The 21,885-nt window shown below is 33.6% G+C and overlaps 1 protein-coding gene across 3 annotated transcripts in view; it reads left to right on the forward strand.

Moving 5' to 3' along the window:
• Window positions 1–21,885, forward strand: part of LOC142322107 (DNA ligase 4-like) — a 135,194-nt gene that overhangs the window by 57,545 nt on the left and 55,764 nt on the right. For all 3 annotated transcript variants that reach the window (XM_075360802.1, XM_075360801.1, XM_075360803.1), the window contains 5 exons: window positions 1,981–2,171; window positions 2,474–2,611; window positions 2,989–3,244; window positions 5,964–6,238; window positions 15,027–15,143. In XM_075360802.1, the coding sequence (XP_075216917.1) occupies window positions 1,981–2,171; window positions 2,474–2,611; window positions 2,989–3,244; window positions 5,964–6,238; window positions 15,027–15,143 (977 nt within the window). The remainder of the gene's footprint in view (window positions 1–1,980; window positions 2,172–2,473; window positions 2,612–2,988; window positions 3,245–5,963; window positions 6,239–15,026; window positions 15,144–21,885) is intronic.

Raw genomic sequence — 21,885 nt, forward strand, 5'->3', positions numbered from 1 at the left:
ATTTGTTCATATGGTTCAAATGCCTTATTGTAATACTCAACAAAAATATTCCCAATTTCCCTTACTGCAAGTAGTTAATCCTGGATTCTTCATTTGTCTTTCATAATTTTATTGTCGAATCTCAAAAATGTTGCAGTTTTCTTGAATCTGTTATCTGACTAAGCTGCGCAAAGAAAGACCTGTTGCATCTGTTGTCCACATTTATCTTGTGGATTCTTTTCTACATCCCAGCGCCTGCTTTTAATAAACTCGTAGGAAACATTCTTACTCATCCTTCTCAAGTGGTACCATATTTTGATTAGGTGGGTGATTTCATTCCATTTGTCATAAAATCTCAATGCTTCTTGATTATTATGAAGACAAATTATTTCCTTCATATCCAGAATAAAGAATAAATTGAATAGTTCAAGAATGTATTAGAATCTGCTGTATTCAGTAACATCAAGATGTGCATTTACTAAGATTTTTCAGTTTTTTGCTTCTAAGAAAAAGTTGACTTAACCATTTACTTGTTTATCAATATCTTCAACTCCTATTGGTTCAGCATCCACTTCTTCACTCTGAATTTCTAATTCGTATTTGGTTTCAGAGGTACTTTCTTCAATTCAATTTTCAGTGTCCTCATTCTCATCAGAAAATTTGCTGCTGCCATATTCAATTTCATCATTAAAACTGTTGTTAGCTGCATCTTCAAGTTTTTTATTGGTAAGTGGCCTAATTTTGTCTCAATGGCTCATTTATAAACAAAATTAGGAGAAAAACAAATAAATATATGGTTCTCGTTAAAGCCCAAGCAGGGTCCGAACAAGACCTATTCAGCTTCTACCAAGATGTTCACAGTATACAGCTTACAGTGCACTAATAAATACATAGACCAAACATGTGGTGACACATAGCTCCATGCATTGTTGCCAATAACTGAGAATTAAACAGATATTTAAAAAAATGACTCGATCGGATCCCTGCGAGACTCTGCTTGGGCCTATAAGGATTAAAATTTTGTTTTCATATTTTTTCCAATACTTCTTGGTTGGATTTTCTTTTCAACCAGTGAGAAATTGGAACAAGTTGATCTTCAAATGGTTTTTTATTTAATTTTATTTTTTGTTGCTTGTCTTAAATGAATTGCGATTCTTTTTCCTGCAGAAATGGGCCTGTGATGAATAGGTTTCATAGAGTGCGAATGAAATTATTGCTGAATTTGTGTTTGATTTTGTAAATTATTATATCAGTACAATTTACAATTTTTTTTTTTTTTTAAGACCTAAGACCATAATGGATCACTTTAGTTCATTTTTTTTTTTTGGCAAGTTCTTTCTTTTCTTGCTGATTTGTTGTTTTTTCAGCTTTTCTTTTTTGCCAGTAATTTCTAAGGGTTTCAGATCTTCTTGCCCTTTCTTGTTCAGAGTACACCCGGCTTATTGTTTTCTTGGGTTTTGATAGGAATCTTGTTTCTTTATTTTTTAATTTTTACTAATTTTTATTATATTTCTATAAAGTTATTCAAAACCAAAATGAACAAGATTTGTTTTAAGAGTTATTAAAATAATTATAGTCACAAATTTTTAATTGATCTATTTTTAATTCCAAAATAGCAGCTGTATGTAAATTAACCTTGTAACCTACATTTTTTACTATTTTATTTTTTATTTTTACAGTTGATGGCTTTCTTGCCTCAGTTTATGCTATAATTACAAACCTTAAATATAGTTATAAAATACTAAAAAAATTACTGATTATTAAAACTTGGCAGAGTAGATATAAAAAACTTAAATAAACCAACAAAAAACTCCAGTTAAGTATATTTACTTTCAAGTTGAAAATATGAATTGATACATCCTTTAAGCTAAATATCAGATTATGTTCTCTATTTTCAAAAATAAAATAATAACTGTGAATAAACAATTTCTTGTGAAGACAAGCCAGTCTGCATTATTTAAAATTAATACTTAATAAACTATATGTTTCTTTTTTTTTAAGGTCAGGATCCAAAAGAATTTCATGCTGTGGGTCGTGTTGGCTCTGGATTGAACATGAAAGAACTTGATGAGCTTGGACAGAAGTTAAATTGGAATAATTGTAAAAAAAAATTTACTCCTCCTGATGGTTTATACTGGACAAAGGAGAAACCTGAACTGTGGATAAAACCATGTGATTCTGTTGTTCTTCAGGTAAGTGACAGCAATTTTCTTTTGTACTTTATAAGAATTGCATCTATAAAACTTATTTTTATTACATAATATTTTTATTTTTAGCATTTATTTTGAGATTCTGTGTCTTATTTACAAGTATGAAAATTCCCATAGAATGACACATTTTTAGTTATGTTAATAAAAAAAGTGTGTCTATATCTCTTTTAAGCAAAAAAGATGTATGTATTTACCTGTCAAGTCTTCTTATGATTGTTGAAAAACTGTATTTGACATGAAGTTTTGTTTTTGTTTTTTTTAGTTTATTTTTTTTTCTATTTTAGATAAAAGCTAGTGAAATAGTATACAGTGATGCCTATCCAGTTAATTATACTTTACGCTTTCCTCGCATAGAAAAGGTACGTTCTGATAAGCGATGGCAAGACTGTCTTACAATAAAAGAATTTATAGAACTAAAAAATGTAAGTATGTCTTTTATGTTTTTCTATAAAATATATAATACAGCTTATCATATTGGATTTAGTGTAACCTTTTTTCTTATTATTTTACCCCTCAACAGGCTTTACCTATGTTTGGTTGTCGGTTAGTATCAGATTGGCCACTCTAGAAATAGTACTGTAATTGATATTCATTGAATAAGTTTTTTGATGATGTAGAGACTCAAATCCAATTTAAAGAAACTATACCTGTATCCAAATTTTATCAGCTTCCTGCATTTTCAAAGAAAAACTGTCAAGCAGCTGGTTGGTTGTGATACTAATAATTCCTCTCCCAACAAGTATTTTCATAATAAATAACAGTTTTATTTATTAACTTTTTTTTTATTAATATTTTTTAGGCTGCAAGTGGTAAACTGATTTCATCTCATATTACAGAAGATAAATCACCAGTTAAAATAAAAAGAATGAAAATGACTACAGTTACACCTTCTGTGGGTCATGAGTTTTTAGGAAGTGATTTTAGTAAAGTGAAATCAATAACAAAACTATTTGAGGGAAAAGAAATTTGTGTTATAATAGGAAATGAAGACTATTCTAAAAGAGATCTAGAAGCTAAAATTGTTGAGAATGGAGGGAAAGTCTTTCAAAATCCAGGTATACTATTAGTATCTTATTATATTACAGTGTGCCTAACAAAAGAAAAGATCTAAGTTTGAATGATAATTATGTAAAACATCATATTATATTTCAAAATAAAAAGTATATTACTTTTTTAATCTTAGGAAAATATAATTTCTAGACCATTTTTTTCTGTTTTTCCATTTAACCTCTGTAACATTGATATAAATATTTACTTTAAACATATATATTTAGCCACATCCAGTTAATGATCCATGTTTTTTTTTATAATGCTTGTTGTTTATAAATGTATTAGAATGATTACCTGCAGTATTATATTAAAATACCCACTGGGTTGTTCTAGTGATGAACTTATTGTCGCAAATCAGCTGATTTCAAAGCCGAGAGTTCTAAGGTTCAAATCTTAGTAAAAGCAGTTACTTTTAAACAGATTTGAATACTAAATTTGGGAACCAGTGTTCTTTGGTGGCTTGGTTTCAATTAACCACACATATCAGGAATGGTCAACCTCAGATTGCACAAGACTACACTTCATTTACATTCATACATATCATCCTCATTCATCCTGTGAAGTAATACCTTATGGTGGTTTTGAAGGCTAGACAGAAAAAAGAGAAAAAGAGAGAGATTATTATATTAAAATGATTTTTCATAGTGATAAGCAATTATCTATATAAATAAAAATGTAAATGTTCGTTTGTTCAAAATCTTAAATCTCAAAAAGTTCTTCACCGATTGCTTTGAAATTTTGACACAGTGTCGCATTCAAATATGCGTGTGATTTTATATACCTGCTATTATATAGATGTCACATCTGTGACAGGTAAAAACATGTTTTTTTTTTTTAAAAACAGTTATATCTGTTGGACATAAAAGCAACACATGCTATACTAAATATTTCATGATTCCATATCAATGTTTCCAATATGTGTGTCCGCTATAGACTAAAAAACTACTGGACCGATTTACTTGCAGGGAAAAAGGGAGAAAGGGAAAAATCAGAAAAGGGAAAAATTTAAAAAGGTAAAAGGGGTGGAAGGGAAAAAGAAAAGAGGGGAAAATTGGGAAAAGGAAACGGAAAGGGGAAAGGAGAAAAAAGAAAAGGAAAAGGGGGAAAGAGAAATAAGGGAAATAGAAATGGGGAGATGAAAGGGGGAAATGGGTGGCAAAGGGGATGGGGAAGGGAAAAGGGAGTATGGTAAAAATAAAATTGGAAAAAGGGAAATGGGAAAAGGGAGAAAGGATAAAAGGGAAAGATTAAATTTTGTGAAGTTCTGTTATATTCATTTTGCTAATGTTTTATCAAACTTTCAATTGTGTTCATTTAATTTATATATATACTCAAATCTAGCAATAGCGAAGCATTGCTGAGTCTGCTAGTATAAAATAAACTAAAATCTGTAGTCATCTATAAAATTATAATCATCTGAAAAGATGATTTAAGATCTTCAATTGAAAATTTGAAACTATTTTTCAAATAGTCAAATAGGTTTGAAGTTTTTTTATGTGCTGGAAAGAATCGAGTACATATATTGCCTCATATTAAACATACTGATAAAATCTACTTATAACAGTTTACTGTGTATTTTAAGTAATGTTAATATTTTTGTCATTGACTACCCAATATGGTAGTTCACTAGGCTGGTTTCTTTTTCTGGGGCAGTAGGCAGTTAAATAAATGTTTCTGTATGAATTTTTTTTTTTAATTTCTCATCTTTCAAAACTTGTTATAATTTATAAAAGGTTATATTTTTTAATTAATGTGGAAAAATTAGTTTTGACACAATACCTTGAAATGGTGATAATTATTTTTGAAGGCTTACTATTGCTAAAATAATGAAGGGAGTGAATGAAATTTGATGATAGTAAAACTAAAAGTAAGTTAACTCATTAACACTCATATTAACTCAAATTATTGACTCGTAAGTTTTGTTAGTGTATAAAGCTTGGGAAATGAGAATGTTAAAAAAGTTTGTTCTTAAGTAGTGCTTTTGGTTGTTTCATAAAAATGTATTTATCATCGGGAAGGGGATGAGGCTGTTTGGTTTTACCTATTAAGAACTTCAACTGTTAAGATTGTTGTGTTGGCACTGGACAGAAGACTAAATCGCTGAGCTGGTGTACAGGCTTTCTTTTTCCTGTTTAGCCTCTGGTAACAACCGTTTAGATAATTCTTCAGAGGATGATATGTATGAGTGTAAATGAAGTGTAGTCTTGTACATTCTCAGTTCGACCATTCCTGAGATGTGTGGTTAATTGAAACCCAACCACCAAAGAACACCGGTATCCACGATCTAGTATTCAAATCCGTGTAAAAATAACTGGCTTTTACTAGGACTTGAACGCTGTAACTCTCGACTTCCAAATCAGCTGATTTGGGAAGACGCATTAACCACTAGACCAACCCGGTGGGTCTGGTGTACAGGCTACTTCCCTGAACAGATACCAAAATACAATGGATTTTGGGGCATCTTCAGCATGGAGAATCATCTAGTAGAATTAAATCTGCACTACAGAATTGATACTTGGAAGAAAGGAGAAACTTTAATTTTTTATTAATTGTGATTCTTCTTTGAGTCTCTGGATTTTGCGTTAAAAAATGTCTTAAAGGAGAATATTCAGAGACCTATGATGCTACAGAAAAGTTGCAAAAAGTAAAATATAATTAGTGATAGCTAAATTAAGGAATATGTGCTCTATTGTTGTAACTATACTAAATTATTATTTTTTTTAGGTTTGTCTACTTTTTTTGTTGTTTCGGGTGAAAGTAAACACATTCGAGTTAATAATATTGCTAAAAATGGCTGGCATGATGTTGTAACTGTAGATTGGTTTTTAAATTGTATAGAGTTGAAAGAAATTTTAAATTTTAGGCCTAAAGATTTGATTTGTATGTCAAAAAATACTCAGAAAAAAATGAATCTGTTATATGATGAATATGGAGATAGTTATACTGAAACTGCTACTTTAGAGAGTTTAAAAGATTCTCTAAGTAAAGTGCAGAAAGTTGTAAGTTTATTTTATTTTATGTTTTTATGTGTACAGTGTGGGAGGGAAGTCCTTTTACGCTAGTTATGAAAGTATTAGTATAGGTACAACTTACCTTCTATAGATCTGAAATGTCTGTCCCACTATGTTCAAAGCACAGCTGTATGGGTCCGCCTCCATGTCCAGTTGTTTATCCACAACAGCATATCAGGGGTGATCATTTCAAATGCTGATGGAACAGCATCTTGGAGCTGCTTGTTGTTGATATATTTGCATTTTTGGAGTTTTTCTTTTACAAAACCCCAGAGTACATTGTCAGGTGTGGTGAGGTTAAGAATTCTTGCTGGCCAAGGCAATGAAGCCAACAACTCTTCTGACCAGTTATCAGAATCCAGTGATTTGGAAAAATTTCTTTGAGGTGTCTGTGAACATTCAAAGCAAATTGTGCTGGTGCACTGACTTGCTGAAACAAAGTGATATCAATGATTCCTTTAGCCATTAATTCTAGAAGCAACCACTCACCTATCATTCCCAGATAACTGTGTTGATTACCTGTGCATTGAAAAAATAAGGAATCAAGATATTGCAGCTGTCATCCCAACCCAAATCATAACATTAGTCAGATGGTGTTCGATTTCCTCAAAAAGGTGAGGATTGTCTTTCACCCAGAAAAATACATTTTGGTACGAGAGTTTCAATAAATCGCACACTTGTCTGAGAAAATGATTTTTTTTATTGATTGCTCTCAGAAAGCGTTCAAGCAATAACTGACGTGCATACATATGTCGGTCAAGGTCATTGTCACTCAACTCATTAATTGTGGCTGGATGAAAACATTAATTTTCAAGATCGAGTATGGTTTCATATTGTTGATCTTGATATATCTAACTCTGCAGAAATTACGCATCGATCACATTTGCACATTGATTTCATTGGTGATTGGTGAATCAGTGCCATCTCAGCAGCACTCGTCTCATCTCAAGTGCTCGTCCTCCTTCTGCATGGTGGATCAAGGACACTTCCCATTGCAAAAGCTTTCGCCCATGTCAGTAATATTTACCGTAATGGAGATGAATTCCCAAAACATACAAATAAGTCATTCAAAATGTTCTCCAATGTTTTACCAGTGTATGGATGTTCATGGACCCACACACTAGCTAACAAACGCTTTTCAACAGTGTACACACTCATATCTGCCATCGTTCCAAATAAGTCACTGAGGCGGAGGTTTCCACTGCAATCAAAGCCACAAGCCCCGACAAGGCTCTGGGTGTTGAGGGGATCAGTGCCTGCACATTCCGGAATGTTCCACCAGCTCTTATAGGGACCATAACCACAATATTCATATCAATATTGCATGTTGGAAATTTTCTGAATTGCTGGAAAACTGAAAAAGTGGTATGCCTACCCAAACTTGGGAAAAGTCTGCACTTTCCCCAGATTTACAGGCCGATTTCCTTATTACCAGTGTTGTCAAAGCTATTCAAAAGGATTTTCCTGGAGAGACTTAGGCGACATTTGGGAAAAGGAGTTCGGCCTGAGCAATTTGGGTTCAGGGTGGGCCACTCGACGACCCTCTAACTGGTTAAAATAATCGACAGTCTTGTTGGGGGCCTAAATAGAAAAGCGATAACTGCAGCCGTTTTTCTAGATTTGGCTAAAGCCTTTGACAATTGATTTGGGCAAAGTTTGGCATATTGGCTTGCTGTATAAACTCGCACGTACTATGATTCCTTGTCGCTATGTCAGATTGATACGGTCTTATTTACTAGACCGACAGTTTGTTGTACGCATAAGGGGAACAATCTCCTCCACCAGAGACGTCGCCACTGGAGTCCCACAAAGAGCAGTGCATTCGCCGTTCTTGTACACGGCCTAAGTCAACGATATGCTGCTGTCGGAAGGAGTCAAAATTATTATGAATCCGGAAGTGTAGATTACGCGATCAAGAGACTCCAATGGTAATTGGATCTAGTAGAGCCGTGGCTCGATATGTGGAGGATCAAGGTCAATGGTGAAAAATTGGCGACACATGCCAGGCAGGCAGCTGGAAATCTCAGGAGAGGAAATCCCGTTTGGGAAAACAGTCAAGTACATGGAAGTAGTCCTGGGTAAATGACTTACCTTAAGAGAACATGTTAAATATGTGACCCAAAGGGTAAAGGCCGTCAGGGCCTCACTATACCCAGTACTGAACAGTGCCAGCTGATATCCACTGGTGACCAAATTGCTCATTTTTTGGCTATACGTCCTGCCGATTCTAACATATGTTTATCCGGCATGGGGATCTTTGTTTAACTACACGCTTCAAAAGAAATTAGAAGCCGTCCAAAACATAGTGTTGAGGACGATATTTGGAGCATCATGGTTCGTCAGAAACGTCACTCTTTGCTACGATGCGGGACTACACACGGTATCTAAGGTGGGGGTGGCGCAGGCACACAGACTGTTCGGGAGAGCGGCCGTGTTCGAACACAGCCATCTCTGGGACATCTGCCGAGAGGACCGTACTCCACAGGGTATAAGAAAACGGCCTCACGCCGTATTTAACGAACTACCGTGAAGAGGTGGTACGAGAGTCAAAAAATGACAAACTAGGCTTAGTAGCCTCTAAATCATGTAACCTGTAAATGGAAACTGTGCGAAAATTCCGGTCGTGAAAGTGACTGTTTTTGCAATTAAATTTTGTTAAAAGTATAAAAAGCTAGACAACACTCCACACCGTCCCACAAAGAGACCACAATTTCATTTAGTCAGCATATGTGAGTTCCTCCAGAGAATGAATGGCGCATTCCTCTCTTCAAATAACTAGGGCTTCATTAGGGGCACTCCTGCTACCCCATAGGTGCTGGTACCGAAAGGACTTCAGTGGATGGACTGAAGAGGAATCACATCGGGATTACTAGTCTCAAAAGCTTAGTCTCTCACGGTCAGAACCAGTAAATAAATTTCACACAGTGGTCCATATGGATAGGAATGCAAATTACCAAATCCGTCCATAAATAAAACTTAAAATTTATAACCGCCACTAAATAACCAATGAAATCTGCCCGATAATAGAAAGATACAGCAGCAAGGGACATTGTCCAGGGTCTGCGATCTGTAGGGAGAAATATGGAAATTCCCGCCATTCTTGCGTTCCGTTCCTAAGGTCATCTCATTATGAATAAACATACCAGACGATCCCCACCACAGTTTATCCTTCCCACCTTTTCCAGTAGCAGTGAGCAATATCAGTGATGAGAATTGGCAGTAGTAGAGTTTAATTAAGCTGAATTTATTAGTGTAAAGGGACTTCCTGCCCACAAGTAATATAGTAGTAAAATAAATGTTTGGTAAAGTTTTTTAATTTACGATTAAGTAACATCTCTAAAGCATATCATACTGAATATTTTAATTTGCCCTAACTTCCTTGGATTTAGAAGTTACAGGCTAAGATATAAGTCACAGGTTACATACCTTTTATATTTTTGCATGCATTTTAATATTTTTAATTTTATTCTTTTTAAAAATTAAAGTTTTTTTTATGCATTTACTCGTATATGCATTATATGAGTTAATTCAAAGAGGACTTCACAATTTTAAAATGATATAAAAATTTATTTAGATAACTTACAGATTCGGTTGAAGTCTTATTTCATAGCAAAACATATCAAGTTTTGACTCATGTAAGTCATTAGCACTGAATTTGACCACCAGCACTGTCACTAGCATTGTTAAAAATGGATACATTTACTAGTGGGGAACATGCTTGATGTGTGATTGGTTTTAGTGATGAGTAACCATTTAACATCAGTACCCATAACTGCTGAATATGAGGTAGTGAAAGCCCACATGAAACTTTATGGCACATTTGTGATAGCCCTAAGGTCAATTTTTTTTGTGTCCTAAGCAAACAAAGACTTTACAGCCCATTTTTATTTTAGAAGGCAACCATTTAGCTAGACATGCTTCAAAATTTTCTAATTCCTCAGTTAGAGAATAATTATCAAGATGAACTATCAGCAAGATGTGGCATCACCTCATTACCGCCTAGAAGTACAAGATTTTCTTGATATTCAATTCCCAGGTTGGTGGATTGGTTGTGAAGGTTGAATTGCATGGCCACTTTGCTCCCCAGATTTAACCCTGCTAGATTTTTTCTTGCGGGATTTCATTAAACATTGGGTTTATGTACCATTTTTGCCTGCTGATCTTGAGCTAAGATTTTGAATTAATGTTGCAGCTACAGAGGTAACGCCCAGCTTGCTGGCTACAGTCTGGAATAAAATCAAATTCAGTTGGGATGCATGTCACATTGCAAATGAAAGCCATATCAAACCAAAGTAAATGTTGGGTGACAAACTTGATTTGTTTTTCCATGAACTGAGACCTCAACTGAATTTGTAAGTTATCTCAATAGATTTTTTATGCTTTTAAAATTGTGGAGTCCTTTTTGAGTCACCCGGTATGTTTGTTACGTTACATGTATTTTGTTATCAGTATGCTAAAAGGAAATTTTCTCTCTTTCAATTACATATTGCAGCTTTATAGACAAATGAAATGTTATTTTACTGTAAAGTGTAAAATAATGTAACAGAGTTTATGAATGTAATATTCACTGACCAGAGAGACTTTAATAATCTCTAAAAGAGAAATATTTAAATCAGTTTCAATTCTTGTTTCAAATTACTTGATGTTTTATTATAGAGTGTTGTTATTAATATTATTATTGTAGATTTAAAGACAGAAATTTAGAAATAAATTAATTGATTTATTATCTTATTTTAATCTGTTGTTGAAGAGTGGTAGTATTACTCTTCATAACATCAACCCATCATGTAAGAGTGGTTTATCCTCTTATAGTTTCTTTGCCTGAAGATTTTATTGAAAAAAATTGTTTTACTTAACATGTAGTGAAAATATTAATGATGTAACAAAATATTGAAATTTTGTTAATAAATGAAAATTATTTTATGTTGAGTGATAATAAGAATAAATGTATGGTAATTAAATATGTCTATGAGGGTGGTTTAAAAAGTCCATGCAAAGTTTGAGTCTTGGCACTACCTGTATGTGTTGAGGGGATTTTTAGTTAGTAGCATCTTTTGAAAGAATGTACACCAAGGTTTGATCTGATCAGTTAATTTCTCTACATTTGGAGTCTGTTTGAATTAAGAGTCAGTGGTTTTTAAGAAATGGATGAAATAAATTTGTATTTTGATTAAACATTATTTTATCCTGGGGTAAATTGTCTCAGGAGGTTAAAGGAAAACTTGATAAATATAGAGTGAGCCAAAAGTTACGTATCCCTAAATTCGAAAACATATTGCGGAGGGAAATTTAGTTTTTTCTTGTGGGAATGTGTGCGTTTGCAACACGTGACCTTGTGGTAGAAGAGTAACACATGATAACCAAGTAATACCCTGCCTTTTTGATGACAATGGCAAGTAAACTGTGAGCGGGCAAACATGTGTTTCTCCCGTAGTCAACATGCATTCATTCTTAAAATGTGAGGAAGACTTTAGGATAGCTTTTCCTGAATTGTGGGTGCCTGATAAATCAACGATTTAATGCATAGTTGCTCCATTTAGAGAGATCGATAATGTGGCTAAATGTAAACGGTCCGGCCAATCTATGGTTTTAAGTAATGGGTCCGTAGAACGTATTCGCGTATCCTTGCTATGTTTGCCAAGAAACAACAAACTGAATTGTAGTATGAGAGTGTTTACAGAGACCCACAGAACCTGAAACTCCATTCATATTGCATTCATGTTGTGCATTAGCTATGAGATTCAGATAGGGGAAAAAGACACATTATTGTCAATTGCTTTTGCATCTTATTCGTAGCAGTGTTCTGGTGTCGAATTATGTTTTCTACTCTGATAAAGCATGGTTTCACCTAAGTGGGTATGTAAACAGCATGAACAAAAGATACTGGAGTTCAGAAAACTCTCACATTTTCCATGAGGCTCTGTTACATTCACAGAAGGTTGGATTTTTTGTGTGGAATTTCATGGTAGGCCCAATCTTTTTTATGGAACTATAACTATTGAATTTTACCAGGATATCATCATGCAGTTCTTGGCACTGTTAAAGGCTGATGAATGAGACTGATGGGTGCTTCAAGAAGATGCAATGGCGCACACAGTGAATAGCACAATGATAATGTTGCGCGTGTTCTTTGGAGAAATCTGGAGGATAATGTCTATAAGAACAACCCTCACACAATCGATCAACTCAAGCACAACGTCAAAGATGATATATTCCGTATAAGTGCAGCGACCATCTAAAAAGTAGCATGAAGGTACATCTTGAGGCATGTGTAGCAGCACATTGCTATTTCCAGCATCTGTTGTGAGAAAAATAAATCTGTTCTATTATATAAAGAGGTAGATGGTTTTTGTTTGTTTAGGATAAACAAAAACCTACTCAATCAATCGCAGCCAAATTTTTACCCATGTTTCTTGGCATAACTGAAAAGATTTTTAGATATATTTCATCTTGAAAAATCTCTAAAATGTATTTTATAATATATATATATATAGAACAATGGTGATTTGCCAGATGAAGCACAAACTTTAATGAATTGGGTTTTAACTAAATGATACAAATCAATTGAATGAATAATATTACAAAAATAATAGAATTAAATTTACTTTAAATAAAATAATGTATATTTTTATACTATTATATAAAGAGGAAGACCGTTTTTGTTTGTTCATGATAAAAAAAAACTACTCCATCAGTCGCAACCAAATTTTTACCCATGTTCTTGATGTAAGTAAGAAGGCTTTTTTAAATAATATAATCCATCTTGAAAAATCTCAACAAAAAAAAATTATATATATGTATAGTAGTGGAGATTTGCTGGCTGAAGCACAAATTTTAATGAATTGAATTAATGAACTTTTAACTGTGAGTCTCTGTCACTGTGTGAACTGGATTTAAACTGAATGATTTGAGTCAATCTTCTTATGGGGACTGTAAGAGAAGCTAGAGTGGTGAGGTGTGCGAGCACCATGGGAGGCTAGACCGATCATCCCCATCAACTGGTAACAAACAGCATGCCCCTGGAACGCAGTTTTGGGAGGTGCAATGGGGCTCTGTTATAACATTTCTATAAACAGTTGTCTGATTTTAAAAATTAAAAATGGGATATTTGTTAGTAGGTTGAAGGTTAACTTTTGTATGCATCAGGTACTCTCTCGATTTAACAGATCTTGGTTATTTGGAATTATCTAAAGAAGAAAAATTATTTATTAAAACATGTAAATAATGAATAATCCTTTATGATGCTGTACTTCTCATTCGGGCTGCTAGGTGGCTAGCCGCTAAATTCTCATGCTGTTTTCTTACAGTGAGCTGCTCGCAAGATATTTTTCAGTAGAGGTCTTATTGAAATTGAAGACAACATATTGTGAGTGATTCATAATCAACGCCAAGCAAAAACTACTGAAGATAAATTGATGAAAATTTGTATATATGTTCTTTTGGTGTGATACACTAAGAATGATTTTTTAAATTCTGAGGTTAAACCGGTAAAATAAAGTAACAATGAAACTTACTGTTTTGTTTTTTAATTTCTCGATAATAAATGAAGATATCAGTTTCATTTTTTTTGTGTGTAATCTTCATGTGAACATCTAAAAACCAATTTCTAGATTTTTTGAAATTACGAGTTTCAAGGGTTAAAATTAATTTTTGAATTTTTTTTAAACCCTGAATTTTTTTTAATTTCTTGATAACAAGTGAAGAAATCAGACTAATTTTTGATGATTGTAATCTTCCTGTGAATAAACCACTTTTTAGTTTTTTTTAAATTTGACCTTGAAGAAAGGTTAAAAAAAATTTTGAACAATGGTTATAAACTTTCCCAATCCCGACTATACTAAACAAGATATTCTGTAGGTTTGGGCTTGCAGATACTCTTCAGATAAATATTTAAAAACCATTTTTGGGTTTTTTGAATTTTGATTTTTTTAGAGGTGTGAAGGTGTGGCTAAACCAACACAGCCACTACCACTATTACTGTATATGTTACTGGCTGTGCCTGCCTCCAGTTACTTGACTGAAAAACATCAAACAAAAAATTGACCGCTACGGGAAACGCAAATAACCATATAGAGTGAATGAAGCTGCGATGGGGAGCTAGTGTAAATATACTTTTTGTTGACCTGCAAAATACAGTAGGGTATATTATGTTAATAAAGATTTTTTAAGAGTATTAATTACATAGACGTTTTAAACCATCCTTGTATATATATGTCTTCTATGTAATGTTGGTCCTGGGCTAGGTGGCAAACCAATCTTTGCTTATTTTTGCTATTGGAATTAGGTTTACTGGCCTAGTTCTATGGCCTGTCTGTGATGTCATGTTTGACACCCTGTGGTAGCCGGCAGAGCAGCTGCTTCTTTATTAGTGCTTTGTAGCTGTAGCAATCCTGTGTCTGTGTGAAAATGTCTAGGGATTCTGTTTCCTCTCCGGAGGAATGGAATGAATTATGACCTCTAGAAATTGATCTTATTAATTCTTGTATGATGCTTTTTTTGTCTAAAAACTGATAGATTGATAGAAAATGAATGACCTACTCGTTATTTAAGTTGAAATTGATCATAACAGTTATTCAGTGGAATGTATTGAAGCATACTCTAGTGAGTCTGTTGGAAGTTCAGATTTGCAACACACCACTTGCTTATTGTTCTTGTTCTCCCTTTTGACATTTACTTTTAGACAAATGAGGAGAGTATTATTGCTAGTATAGTACAATGGGCAAGAATGTAACAATATTTTTATTAAAAAAAAATAATAGCTTTTTTTTCAATGTAGGGAAAAATAAAATCGATGGAAAGATGTGAATTAGCAGATTTTGATCATGTTCTTTTTAATGGTTCAAGTCCATTTGCTATATTTCGTCACTGTACTGCGTTCTTCTTCAAATACAAGGTAATTTATATTTATTGTTTTACCTGTTTATCTTTTTCTTTAATTTTTAATGATCTGAACTTTAATGGTTTTAATCTCATTGTTATTAATGATCATTGATCTTCACTTAAAACATTTGTAAAAATTTTAAATCTTTCAGTTGATCAATCACATGTATGGAGGCACCACTCCATGAATTCACCACCAATGAACAGCATGCTGTAGTGTGCTTTCTGTGGTTGGAAGGAGTCAGACTGGCAGATACTAATATCGGCTGTAATGTAGTATGTGAGCAAGCACCATGACTTAAGACAAAAGGTGTGTTCAGTGGGTGGATTGCTTTAAAGCAGGGTACACATATGCAATGGATGAAATTCAAACTACCTAAAAATATCCCGACAGAAGAAAATCCAATAGGTGGATACAATTATCAGGGACAATTGAAGAATCACAATAGCACAGGTGGTGGAACTGGAAATCTTGACATCAGTTTCAGATCAGCATATGTAATAGTGCATGATGAATTAGGATACCATAAAGTTTGTGCGAGGTGGGTACTCGAGGAACTCACACTTGAGCATCATCAGCAGTGCGTCGCAGTGCTACCCAGTGTCCTGCTTTAAAGACGTGTGCAGCCATTCATAGTGAAAAATTAATATCAATTGTTTTATTACTATGTAACGTTAAAATTTTATTGTGAGAAAATTATTACTTAATTTGATACTATTTTACAGTATTAGAATTAACAATAAATAAAAACAATTAATATTAGTAGAATTGAAAATTAAGTGAAGGATATGAAAACAGATAAAATTACATCAGTTTTCTGCCATAACTCGGTTATTTATTAACTGATTTTAAAAAATAAAATGTCATTTTGTTCAAAATAAAAGGCTTAATATTTTAGCAAAAACATACATTTTGATAAAACTTATATTTATGGAGATACAATGATTTGAAAATTAAAGTAGCTGCAATTTTGTAATTAACGAAGGTATTTATGTACTGATTTTCTGCTAATTTTAAATATTACAAAGACACTTACAAAATATTAATGTGATTCTTCTATTTGAACTTGAGGTATAAATTTTTTTTTTAAATTACAAAATGGCGGACAGAGAGAGAACGAAGGAAAGATTGCCATTTTTTTAAGGATATATTTTCTTTAGTTTTACAAATAGAATACAAAAAATATAGCTAGCCCACCATTTTAGAAACTCTGTATATAATTTACATCATTTGTTGGGACAGTAGGAAGCTTACAATTACGAGGGTAAGTCAATTATTATTTGCAATGTAGTTATAAATTTTATTGCAGTACAAATAGGAAACTTACATGTACATCATTTCTCAACATAGTCCCCTTGCATTTCAATGCACTTGGTCCATCATTGCATAAGCTTCCTGATGCTCTCATAAAAGAAGGTTTTTGGTTGAGCTGTGAGCCAGGAATGGATCGCTTCTTTCACTGTTTCGTCCAAGGTAAATCGACGGCTCCTTAATGCCTCTTTGAGTGGACAAACAAATGGTAGTCAGAAGGGGGAAGATCAGGACTATACGGAAGATGAGCTAATACTTCATAGTTGAGTTTCTGGAGCGTTTCAGCAGTGTGGGCAGCAGTATGTGGACAGGCATTGTCGTGCAACAACACAACACCTTTCGACAGCAGTCCTCGGCATTTGCTAAGAATTGCAGGCTTCAGCTTGGCAGTAAGCATCTCACTGTAACATGCACTGTTTATTGTCGTGCCCCTTTCCTCATAATGTTCCAGTACTAGGCCTTGTGAGTCCCAAAAAACCATAAGCATCAGTTTTGCTGCGGATGGTTGGGTCTTGAACCTTTTTTTTGCAGGGCGAATTTGGATGTTTCCATTCCATACTCTGCCATTTACTCTCTGGTTTGTAATGATGGATCCATGTTTTGTCACCAGTGATGATTCGGTCTAAGAAGATCCGCCCCGTTCGTTACCACAGCAATTCAAATGTTTTTTGGCAGATGTCCAAGCGCATTTGTTTATGCAACTGTGTGAGTTGTTTTGGGACCCATTTTGCACAGACTTTATGAAACCGAAGATTTTGTAGGCAGAACCATGACTAATTTGTAGACGATGTGCCATCAATAGTTACTTGTCTGTCTAAGAAAACCATGTCACGTGCACGCTCAATGTTTTCCTTATTTGTGGCGGTAAATAGTCGTCCGGCTCCTTTGTCGTGCGTAACACTTGTGCAACCGTTTTTGAATTTTTAGTTCATTTGTAGACACTCTGTCTTGACAACACACTGTTCTTGTACTGTACCGAAAGTCTTCAATGAATTTCGGCCCCTGATACACCTTCAGACCACAGAAAACAGATCACTAAGCGTTGCTCTTCTATGGTGCAAACAGAGAGCGGAGCAGCCATGGTTAACGGCAGGGCAGCGATAATGGAACTAACCTAGCAGCATCAAACCTGCACAGACATAATAATAATTAAACTACACATGCGTCATCTATGCAACATGACAGTACTACCAACATAAACAAACATTTAAACTAAATCATGGATAATAATTGACTTACCGTCCTATATGTATATTCATCACATTACATGGTCTTGATGATGTCAGTTCCATTTTAAAAAAAAAAATTATTTATCATTGTGATTAGAAAGTTTTAAGACTGGGCTTGTAATTTTAATCTTTTAAGACCTTCTGACTGAACACACCAAATCCAGCAGTGTTTTTTTACTTTTAGAAGCATCCCTGGTAATTCTCTTTCTTAAGGGTGTTAAGAACCCTCTTTGTATTTGCTGAATGTTTTCAATTGAGTCAAATCGGTTCCCTTTCATTGAAAATTTCACTTTAGGAAACAAGTAGAAGTTAGCAGGGGCTAAATCAAGGGAATAGGGGGATTGCAGAAGCACAGAAATTTGGCTAACAATCCCATGATTGAGAACACATGATGAGCCCCAGTACATTGTTGTGGTGGAGGCCACCAAAATTTTGCCTTCACATTCGTGCGAGTTTGTCGTGCTTTTTTTGGTCGTGGTGAACTTGGACCTTTCCAGTGCAATGATTGTGCTTTTGTTTCTGGGGTCATATTCCTAAACCCATTATTCATCACCTGTAATTACTCTATTTAACAAATCTGGTTAAACCAGATAGTTAGTTTCAACCTGATTAATCAGTTCTTGGGACACTACAAGTCAGTGTTGTTTCAGCTGGTCTGATAGCAATTTTGGAATGAATTTTACACACTCAGTGTATGTTCAGATCTTCAGTTAAAATTGACAAAACTATGTACAAACTTGCATTCAGTTTATCAGCCATTTCCCTATTTTTAAGTCTATGGCCAAACGTATCCCCTTCTACTGAGCAGTGGTGGTACCTATCTTAAACTTTCTAATCATACCTTGTAATTTTAGTTCGTGTTGTAGGGGGAAGTTTTGTTTACTAAAAATAAATTTTTTAATTGTTTTATTTTTATCAGAGTTATAATAAAATGTACTTGTTCAATAAAAATATAATTTACTATGTACTGCTTATAACAAGAATGTACATTTCTTCTTCTTCCCCAATACAGTATCCTAAGTCAAGCGATGGTCTTAGACTGCTGTATTGTTTACCCCTCCATATCTCTACACATAATATCCTTTTAATTCACAATTTTCTTGGTTTACATCATTTTCTTTTCCTATCTACCCTCAATTTTTAAACTTAAACATGTCCAAATCATCTTAGTTTTTTCATCAATTTTACACTTCCTGTATTTGTTAGAGTCCTACTACTATATTTCTCACATGGTCTTTCTTTAACTTGCCTATTATGCTTCTAAAAAATTTAATTATTTTTTTCTTGTAACTAACCCAACAAGCCTTGTTCGTATATTAGAAGCAAGTGTCAGGTGTGAAGGAAGAATCTTTTCGAAGACTTATTTGCATTTCCTTGCCACTTTGTTGCATCATATTAGCCCTCTCACACAGGTAAAAATGTTTTATATGCAGCTCTCTTCTTCTCATCTACCAGTCTTTTCCTTTGCCAGCTTGTCTCCAGTTATTTTACCACTTCTTTTACTACTTTACAAACTTTGCCTTTTAGTTTTAGCTTTCCTTTTGTTGTTTTCTTTACTTTCAGGTTACAATCGATTCCTTATTCTTTTCTTTACTTACATCTTTTCATTGTAGTCATAAGCCATTTTCTGTTTATATAAACATATTTTGGGAATCCCAGTTTTTTTTCACAGTGCTCTTACTCTTTTGGTAAATTTCCTTGGCCATTCTTATTACCTTCTATCGCATGTTCTTTCTTTATAGACCTTCCATGCCAGTTTTTTTTTGACATGTTATATATCTTTTGTATATATAGAAACATCAACAGCACATCCTTATTAAATTCCTATCAGCATACTTTTTGAAAAAGTTAAGTCAATTATGGTTATATCTCTTTGAAAACCATACTTATATAATTGTTCTTCTACCACTCCTCTGACTAAAACTCCATCTACACTCCATCTAAAACTCTCTTTACTAATTTTAGTGCTTGCAAAATAAAAATTACACATTTGTTATTTTCACAAGTCTCCTACCACCTTTTTAAAAAAAATTGAGCAATAACATCCTTTTCTCATTTCTCTTGAGTAACTTTTTCTATCTGTTCAGGCAATTTTTCTTCCTCTGTAATTAATGTCTTGTGGGTTGTCAAGTTTTGTTTATTGAATGGGATTGTAATTAGTTGTTATTTGTAAATATAAGGTATAAAATATATAGATATAAAATATAATTGCATTTGTCAGAAAAACTTATCGGTTTCTTTGACAAATACAATTACGTCAAGAGAAATGCAATTATTCTAAAAGCAATTGCTTTTCAGAATTATTAATTGTGTGTGTGTCATGTGACAGCAATTAGTTATAGCAAACAGTTATGGAAGAACATTTTTTTTTTGATGGGTCAATTTCTTTTAAAGGAAGAAAAAATATTGAAGATTGTTGTGCAAGTTATTCAAATGTTCTAATAAGCATTGTTTCACCATTAAGACACCTTCTGTATAAAAAGGCTTAATTAAACAGTACATTGAAATCTTTGAACTACTCTTTACTCCCATCTATTTCTTTTGGTCATTTTTTTCTTTGATTTTTTGGAGGTGGCCTTTTTTAGGCTGCTTTATTATTAATCAAAAATTCTTGCTGAGAACTTTAGTAATGTTTAACTTCATTCCTAATAAAAATTGCTACATTTTGAATTTAAAGAATTTAATTGCTTGATCTGAAGAATCCTGATTTCTTACTCAAATGACCAAAAAAGACGTTTTATCTTGTTCTCTACTTGTTCTTAAAATACGAGGTGCTACCCAAAAGTTCAGGGAATTTTACCATAAAAATGAAATAGCTTACCACAACTTATAATTTCCACTGTCTCCTTCAAAGTAATCCTCTTGGGCATTGATACAGTGATCCCAGCGTTTTTCCCATGATTCCATGCATCCCTGGAAGTCTGCAGGTGTAAGTGTTCGAAGCATGTTCTGCGTTTCTTCCTGAATCTCCTCAGTTGTGTTAAAACGACAGCTTTTCAATTGAAATTTTATTTTCAGAAAGAGAAAAAAGTCGCACGTGGCAAGGTCAGATGAATAGGATGGGTGGGGAATCACTACTGTCTTTTTGGAAGCCAAGAAATTTAGAACGACTAGCGATGTGTGCGCGGGCGCGTTGTCATGGTGAAGAACCCAGTTGTTGTTACCCCACAGATCTGAATGTTTGCGCCTAAAAGTAATTAGTAAAAATATTTCTTTTTATAAAATTTTAACATTTTTTTGAGTTTATGTTAAGTTAGATGTTCCTTGCTATGGATAAATGTGTATTACTGTTCTTATCAGTGTCTGTGGACATTTAATAACAACCATTGACTAACTTGGAAAAAAAAAATATATATATATATATATATATATACACACAGAGTGAGTCAAAAGTATGAAAACCCCTCAACAACTTTAAAACTTCTAGTGTAACTTTCAGGAAAAGGTATCAGTCAAATACTTTACCTTTTGATGAGAAATAGAATTTCAGCCCCATCTTGGAGGGTAGTCCAGGGGTTGTAACTCAAATATTTTAAATGGTAACATGCTTTGTGTGGAAATCATTTTAAAGATGTCTTTAAGATAAGAAAAATGGTATGAGTATAAAAAGTTGGTACGATGTCTGTACCCAAAATGGCTGCAGGATAAAGTTTGGGTTTTGAAAATTACCGAATGTACTAAGCTCAGATACTAAAAGTAAATAAAAAGAAATTAAACTGAATTAAGTTAAAATTTATTTTAAAAGTTAAATTTAAAAAAAAATATTTTTTAACACAAAAAATAGGTTTTGTTCTGGTTTAATGAACATGTAAATAAAAATGTCACTTAATCATGCTGATCAGCTGATCATTAATGGTCTCTCTTACTGTTGCTGCAAAAATGAAGCTTACTTCATTGTTGTGTAATATTCCATTTAGAGTGTTTTGTTACTAAACTGTTACTTTTTTATGAAAATTTATTCTAATTGATTGGCTAATTGATTTTGACTTATTTATTTGTTTGCAGTTACAGTTCCTTAAATTATATCAATTGGATTTTTTCAGTTCTTTCTTTTTACCTCCGGGACCACTATTAAGTATTGCTTCAGAGTATGAGATGAATGACAAGTAGCGTGTGAAAATGCCATGTCTGACCAGGATTCGAACCTGGGTCTTTTGGATGAAAGGCTGAGATGCTACCACTCGCACCACGGAGGCCAGCCTGTTTCACAATCC

Source organism: Lycorma delicatula, chromosome 3 (genome assembly GCF_047948215.1).
Source record: "Lycorma delicatula isolate Av1 chromosome 3, ASM4794821v1, whole genome shotgun sequence".
NCBI lineage: Eukaryota > Metazoa > Arthropoda > Insecta > Hemiptera > Fulgoridae > Lycorma > Lycorma delicatula.